A 7436-nucleotide genomic window follows, 5' to 3' on the forward strand; every position below is an offset into this window, starting at 1 on the left:
GCTTCATTTGCTCATTTTTTCTGGTAAGAATTGCAAGTTTTGTCGTAAAATATAACGTAACCTATAGGTTCATAAATATTGAGGATTTTTAATCGAATTCATCCGCACTTCAAACACTGGCGATAGCTGAGGTGCATGAATTCCTAAACCCCAGTAAAAAAAATTGGGTTCCTCAAGTGCGGGTGAACAGAACCACATAGTGCAGTTCATAAAATTTGTTCCCCAAGTGTGACAGTTCCTATACTTCATAATGAAAAAAACTATTGCTAGAACCAAGTTTGAAAACGAGGTGTTTATTGACCATAGTAGGGCCTCTCGTGCAGGCGTCGCTTTATGATAAATAACACATAACTTTAATTAGTGCCCAACTTACGAAACATATTTTAGAAACTTATGGTATAAATTATTTTAAAATATTTATCAATGAGTGGAAGATGCCACGTTTACTTATTACTTACGTTTATCACTTTTATTTTCATTTTATTTATGATTTCGGTTTCATCATCCATATCGACAAATATATCGAAATAAGTGTCGTAAACCTTATTGGTGCATAAATTTGTTAAAACGGTAAGTTCCGAAAAAGTCGGGTTTTTTTTGGGTTTTCCCAGAGTTCGAATTAAAAAGGCCACTGTTTTTTTTTAGTTTTACCCACCATGAAAAACCCACTTAGTAAAACCCAAAAACCCAGGTATGTTGGGGGGTTTACCCACTTAATAAAACCCTTCACTAGGATCTTCAATTTTGATGAATTTGAATGCTAGAATAATTTCATTTTAAAAATAGTTTAAGATATTTATTCTTTAAACTTCTAAAGTATTATTTAGTAATGTTTACTACTTTTATGAAACACTTTAAGAATTTTTCTATTAAGCAGTGACTTTTGAATGACGATTTCTACAATGCATGCAGCTGCTAAAGATAACAAGACGGCCCAAGGGCTCGTAATAGTAGCCATATCGTACGAGTGAATAGCCCCTCTATACCCTACCCTAATGAGTGGATAACCCCTCTATACGTTACCCTAATGAGTGAATAGCGCTATCTTTTTCAATGCTTAAATGATTTACCGTGCATAAAATCAGAGTGAATAGCCCCTCGATTCCCTACTCTAAACAGTGATTAAATTATAACCGTATAAATTTACTTATGCTGTAATTCTAATATTCCGGCGAATCGAAGAACAGATAGTTTTTAGTGATAATCCCCTCGATGAGTTTACAACATAGACTTATGCCGATGCACACTTATCGCATCTTATAAATTTCTAACAAGGACTTATGCCCAGAAACTTTTGAAAGAGAAAGTTTAGTTATAGTGATTACGCATTTTAGTGATTATCCCCTCGAATTACCTTTAGCAATGATAAAATGATCAAACGCATAACGCTCATTTAACACTATGTTAGCTCTATCTAAACCCATTTTTGAATTAACCGCCAAAACGTTCCAGTCAAACATAACATAGATGACGATAGCTACCGAACGAGAACGAAAAACGGGGAAAATCGTTATCTATTTAATTAGCACATACATAAAAAAGAAAATAAATATAAAAACCCCAAACATACAAATTCATAAGTATCCGTCTCCACAGATAAAAATTCAAAAGTTTCCGACCCCACAGATTAAGAGGTACCCCACCCCACATCACCCCGACATTTTAGAGATAAGAATAAATAATAGAAAACTCGGAGTTTTTATCAAGTCTCTATGGTTCAGTTGGTAGAATGTCTGCCTGTTGCGCCACCGACGCGGGTTCGATTCCCGGGTCTGACCTGAAAAAATTTTAATTAAAATTAAATCTCTAACCGAGCCCAGTTACCCCTATGGGTGGGTTGTGGTAATATAAAGTTCCTTTTAAGCTAAAATCTGACGATAACGAAAGCGAAAACTCCGGCCACGACTACTAGTACTACTACGGCTCGGGTCAAACTAAGAGCCTATCGTATACTACGATATGGCTAAAAAGCCCGAAAAAACCCAAAAACTCGGAGCTAAAGGTTTTTTCGAAACCTCTTTTTTGGCTTTTTATCTCTAGCGGCATTGTAAAGATTGTCATTTAACAGTCACTGATAATAGTAAAAGTCCTTAATGTCTAAAAAAAATAAAAAAATATTATTAAATAATAAATTTGAAGTTGAATCAATAAATACCTTAAACCATGGACTAACTAATGCTAGGGATTGTTCGTTACAACTAAAAGATGAAATTTGCTTGTTCCAAACGCAGCAGGTACTATCCCTAAGAGGAAGTCATTAGAAAATTGGACCAAATATCACGTGTCATATGACGTCAAAATTTAAATACCAACCTGTCGTCTGCTTTGAAACAACATATTTTTAAAATGAATAGCTGAAGCAACAGTGGGAGTTAAAAATCATAATTTTTGTTGTCATTAAATATAAATATAAGTCTTTCAACTTTTCAAGATATTCATTTGTTTAGTTGTTTAAAAACTATGTTCTCGAACCATACATATGAATTACTCGGTATTTCTCCTCCAATAACTACAACATTAAGTTATGGAGAAAGTTCCTCTGGTAAGTAGTGTTGGTAAAGTAGCCACAATTTAAATTAAATGCCCGTTTCACTGATTGTCATTACAGCAGACGAGGATTTAGAAGCTGTATCACGGGATTTTAAGGTTAAGGAAATCCTTAATGAACCAACACCTCCATTAACAAACATAGTTAATGCTCCACCAAATACGAAGAAAAGGAGATGCACACTCAAACCAAAGGGTCGTGCCCAAATTGTCGAACGTGAGTAATACCAAAAATAAATAGGATAAAAAGTGAGGGACTCTAGGGAGAGAAAGCCTTCCGCAGCGTGTGTTATGATATTTACGAAGCAAATTCTCGTTTTCTCTCTGGCCTTTTGGCCGACCAATCAGCGCTCTCCTTTATGACGTTATCTTTCTGCAAAATAGTTCAGCGTTCGAGGATCTCTGGGATGCTCAAATATTTTTCGCCATAGATGGCGAAACCTTATTTTTCCTGCTACAGAGTGCAGACGACTGAAAATCGTACTGTACTACTGTTGTGCTCTTAACTAAGTCGCGTTTAGTTTTTAAGTGATAACGCAAGTATTGTTTAGCTAATATGCCGCGAAAAATGAACACCAAGTTTACGCAGTGCGATTTTTACCTAAAAGAAAAATGTGATCCAAAACTTTCTAAAGGAATACAAACTTGTATTGCTGGAATAGTTAACGTGCAGGGCGTAAGCCTTGGAAGTTCATCTCTGGCTCTGGGTTGTTCTTCAACCGCATCAAAATCATCAACTAATGTTTCAGTTTCTACACAATGTAACTTTTTTATTAAACTGACTTATGAAAAGGCAACTCAGGCCTCGGGTTTATCAGTAACTTTAAATCATGAAGAAACGCAAACAGTATCGCAAGTTTTTGAAAAAAAAATTGAAGGATCATCTCAAACCGAAATCTTTGGAATGTTAGTGCCTGACAGAGTGTGGGAAGAGATAAATTGTTTTCCAGGGAAGAAAAGGAAACGTAATAAAGAAACGTGTACTGATGATTTGCCAAAAATTAAACGTCGAAAACTCGCCGGGGAATCATCACCGTTATCCGATTTGGAAGAGTTTGTTTTAAGTTTAAGAAAAAGTAAGTATATCCACTTAATTTCAAGGCAATAGAGTATAAGTTTTATATTGATAAAATAACATTAAAATTACTAATGAACCCAATGAAAGTTGTTGATAATTTTGATTTTATTTTATCAGTCTCAAGGTTTCCGGTCATTTTTATCCTCGATTAAAGATAGACTCATTATTACGAATATTTAAGGCAATATCTCTACAAAGATTTTGAAAAATTTCAATGGCACAGTGGAGCAAATTGAAATAACAAAAAAAGATTCATTAATCTCTATGCCATGTTACAAGGACATTCCGATTAAATTTATTTTTGCGTCCAGTGGAACTCTTACGTGCTCAGCTTTCTTTAAGCCAGCTTTCCATGTGGAATACTTTGATTTTTCTAAAAGCCAGTTAAATTGTAAAGTGGTAGAGATGGCCATTAATGAACTCAATGAACACCATGTTTTTTGCCCAGGAATATGCAAGGTTGCATTTTTTTTTTCAATTTAATTGAAGAATTAAAGCCATGTTTACATGAGACACTGAAACCGTTAAAGGTTGAAATTGAAAAGTTTTTAAATTAAACTTTTTTTCACAAGAAAATATATTCATTATTTAAAAAATAAGGCTCAGGCCTTTCCAAAACAGTTCAAAATGGTTGCAAAGTGTTTCTTGTAAACGCAGCCTAATTGTATTCTTGCTATTAAATTTTATATTCAAATACAGGATGCGTGTCACAATTTGGAAAAAACGAAGAACTTGACTAAGCATAGTTTTCCATATGAGAGATTCCAGTCATCAGAATGCAAAGTCTGGTTTAAACCCCCCTCCAATGCACCAAACAAAATGTTAAAAGACAAAATTTACCAATGTGGTAAATGTCGTACACTAAACAGGTGATCTTAGTTATGATTGTTTTTATTATTTAAAATATAAATCATAAACCATATAAATAAAAATTTTGGTTTGGTTGGGCGTGGCTAGGATATGTTAGGTTAATTTCAGTCATTTTTGGTAAATAATAAATGTGTGAGGTTTTGGGGGAAATATTTTGGGTGAAACGGGGAAAAGCAATTAAATCAATTTAGAATAAGAGGTCTTATAATGAAGTTACTAAATAAAATCAATTTGAACAGATATTTGATTAGACAACAACGCAAAAACATACAAACTACCCCAAGACGTAAACAGAAAAGATGTTCAGTTCAGTCAAGATGCAAAATATCAGCTCTAACTCCAATGTCTAGAAACAAGCGATATTTGGAAAATAGACGTTATCGCTGTCAACAAAATCGAAGAATTAAGAACCTAGAAAAGATGTTAAAGGAAGCGGAAGTGAGACTTTGTGGAGAACAACTGGAGGAAATGCGGGAGCTAGTATCTCAGATAAATGAGAAAGGCCAAGATGAGCTACGTAAAATATTTAAAGAAGCCATTAAGCAGAATAAAACCATGGGGTTAGCTTTGAAAAGAGCTTGGGAAAAAGACGCATCAATGACTATGAATGGATTTGTAAAGGACCAAGAAAAAAATTTAAATGGATCCCATGGTAATCGTTTTTGTGCTCTGACCTACAGAATAGCCCTCAGTGTGTTTTCACGGTCTCCGGCTGCTTATGAAGCCCTGGCTGCTTTTCACATTTTAAAACTTCCAAGTATCCATACACTTAGAGCTAAAGCAAGGAAGATTCCTAGTGAGCAAGGAATAGATTTAAATTATCTTCAAGCAGAATCAGATCGGTTTGATGAGTACGAGAAAAACTACAATGGAGATGTTAGGCCCCCAAAAGAAGGATTTTTAATATTTGATGAAGTGAAAACAATAGGTAAGCTAATGTGGAATTCCAAAAGTGATCAATTTGTCGGCTGCGCACTGAATCCTGAAAACTACGGTTCTTTGGATGACCTTTACAAGGAAAAAACCCCAAAGGAAGTCCTAGAAGCAGAATACGTTCTCCAATATCTGTGGAGGTGTGCTGCTGGGAAATTTGATATAGTGGGCCAATACTTCATGTTCGCAAAACCAGCATCACACGCTGTTATTACGAATACCGTTTTAAGATGCATGTGGGCTTTTCATTCCGTTGGACTGAACGTTTGTGGATTAGTATGTGATGGTGGCAGTTCTAATATGACAAAGTTTGGGAATTAAGAAAGGTCATATTCCTCCAGTTGAAAATGAAGATGGTACATTCGATTTTCGATTTAGTCCTAAGTTTAAGCACCCATTCATGAAAAACCGTTGGGTGTATTGGATAGTTTGTCCAAGTCATGATCTAAAGAACCTTATTAACGCGCTGCATCACTCTCAAGATGAAGGGACCAGGGACTTTATAAAGAACGGTGTTCAATTTGGGTGGAAACAAATCATAGAAATGAAAGACAGAGAGGTCGACAGAAGAGACTGCAATGAATTGGCGCAAGTAAAAGGGCTACTTCAATCTCACATTGAACGTGATTCATGGACCAAGTTAAATGTGACCCCTGCCCGGATCATGCAGCAAAATCCTGTCTTAGGCGAACTCTACAATTACGCGAATCCTATGACCGAAGCTTATCCCTCAGATCGAGAAAATGTATTGGCCTGTTACGAATACCTGCGGGCGTATAACCAAATTTTCGAAACAGGATTGCTTTCAAAGGAACGAGCTGCATCAACCGATTCACCTCCAATACAGTCAATGCTCACTGGATTAAAGTATTTTGAGACCTGGGCTAATGAACGCATACAAGCTGGGGAAAAATTGACTTCTAACAAGCACTTTTTAGCGTGGCAGACCTTTGAACTTTTACGTATTGCTGTCTATGGTTTTGTAGATTTTGTGGAAGATTTTTGCTCGCGCTACCCAGGTACTTACATATATCCAATAAGAATCAATGGTTCCGCCGTTGAAACACTTTTTAGCCAGATGAAGTATATTAGTGGAGGGAAATTAACAAGTATAAATCATCAAAATGCAAGGAGGTCTATGTTAATTAAAGGGTGTACGCGAACAGGTCAAAATGCTGAGGCAGCTTATAGAAAAGTGGGCTTAGACCTTTTGGATGTGTTGGATATTAAAGACTGATATAAATAAAGACTAATTTTAATAAAGACTGATTTAAATAAAGAAGAAATTCATTTGTATTTAGAAAATTTGGTCTCAAAGGTTTTATTTCACACCAACATATGTCATTCTCGACTAGAATAATAAATAGAATGCAAAAAATAGGAACTAAATAATTATTGAAAGTTATACATCACAGTCGTAGCTAAGAATTTTCTTTACCAATCCCCTCTTAGTATCTAGTCTTTTTTGAACTGGGGTGTTTAACAAATCTGATGCTTTTCTTTTATTAGTTGGTGGGGAAGTATATACAGCTATCTTTGAGCAAATTGACTTAGCTGATGCTTTCTTGGTTATCACTTTTTTAGAGCTTGACTTAGTGGTTTCTTTATTGGCTGCAACTTTTTTTGAGCTTGATTGAGCAGTTTCCTTTTTGGTTGTCCTTTTTTTAGGGTTTGACTTAGCAGTTTCCTTTACGGCTGTCTCTTTCTTGCACTTTGACTTAGCGGGTTCCTTTACGGCTGTTCCTTTCTTGCACTTTGACTTAGCGGGTTCCTTTACGGCTGTCCCTTTCTTGCACTTTGACTTAGCGGGTTCCTTAACGGCTGTTCCTTTCTGGGAATTTGACTTAGCGGGTTCCTTTACGGCTGTCCCTTTCTTGCACTTTGACTTAGCGGGTTCCTTAATGGCTGTTCCTTTTTTCGGAACTTGACTTAGCAGTTTCACTTTTGGATGATTTTACATTCTTGGAAAGCGTTTCTTTCTTAGAGTTTGCTTTGTTTGTAATTTCAT

The 7436-nt window shown here is 35.7% G+C and overlaps 1 protein-coding gene across 1 annotated transcript; it reads left to right on the forward strand.

Moving 5' to 3' along the window:
• Positions 1–2524: 2524 nt before the first annotated feature.
• LOC149695148 (uncharacterized) lies at positions 2525–6607 on the forward strand. The gene is made up of 8 exons (XM_089867483.1): positions 2525–2555; positions 2609–2764; positions 3099–3623; positions 3807–4084; positions 4325–4494; positions 4735–5704; positions 5751–6295; positions 6595–6607. Exons 1-8 carry the CDS (start codon positions 2525–2527, stop codon positions 6605–6607), a joined length of 2688 nt encoding a protein of 895 aa, XP_089723609.1.
• The last annotated feature ends 829 nt before the right edge of the window (positions 6608–7436 follow it).

This window comes from Phalangium opilio, unplaced genomic scaffold (assembly GCF_054372755.1).
Source record: "Phalangium opilio isolate 3A_F unplaced genomic scaffold, DU_Popi_V2 ptg000022l_1, whole genome shotgun sequence".
In the NCBI taxonomy this organism is placed as follows: domain Eukaryota; kingdom Metazoa; phylum Arthropoda; class Arachnida; order Opiliones; family Phalangiidae; genus Phalangium; species Phalangium opilio.

What these genes read in the sequence shown, in the direction of transcription:
- LOC149695148 (XM_089867483.1), top strand. Translation starts at nt 2,525, where the DNA reads ATGGAGAAAGTTCCTCTGGTAAGTAGTGTTG. An exon ending in TTTGCCCAGGAATATGCAAG is followed by an intron (nt 4,085 to 4,324) that starts GTTGCATTTTTT and finishes ATTCAAATACAG; the next exon opens with GATGCGTGTCACAATTTGGA. An exon ending in AAATGTCGTACACTAAACAG is followed by an intron (nt 4,495 to 4,734) that starts GTGATCTTAGTT and finishes CAATTTGAACAG; the next exon opens with ATATTTGATTAGACAACAAC.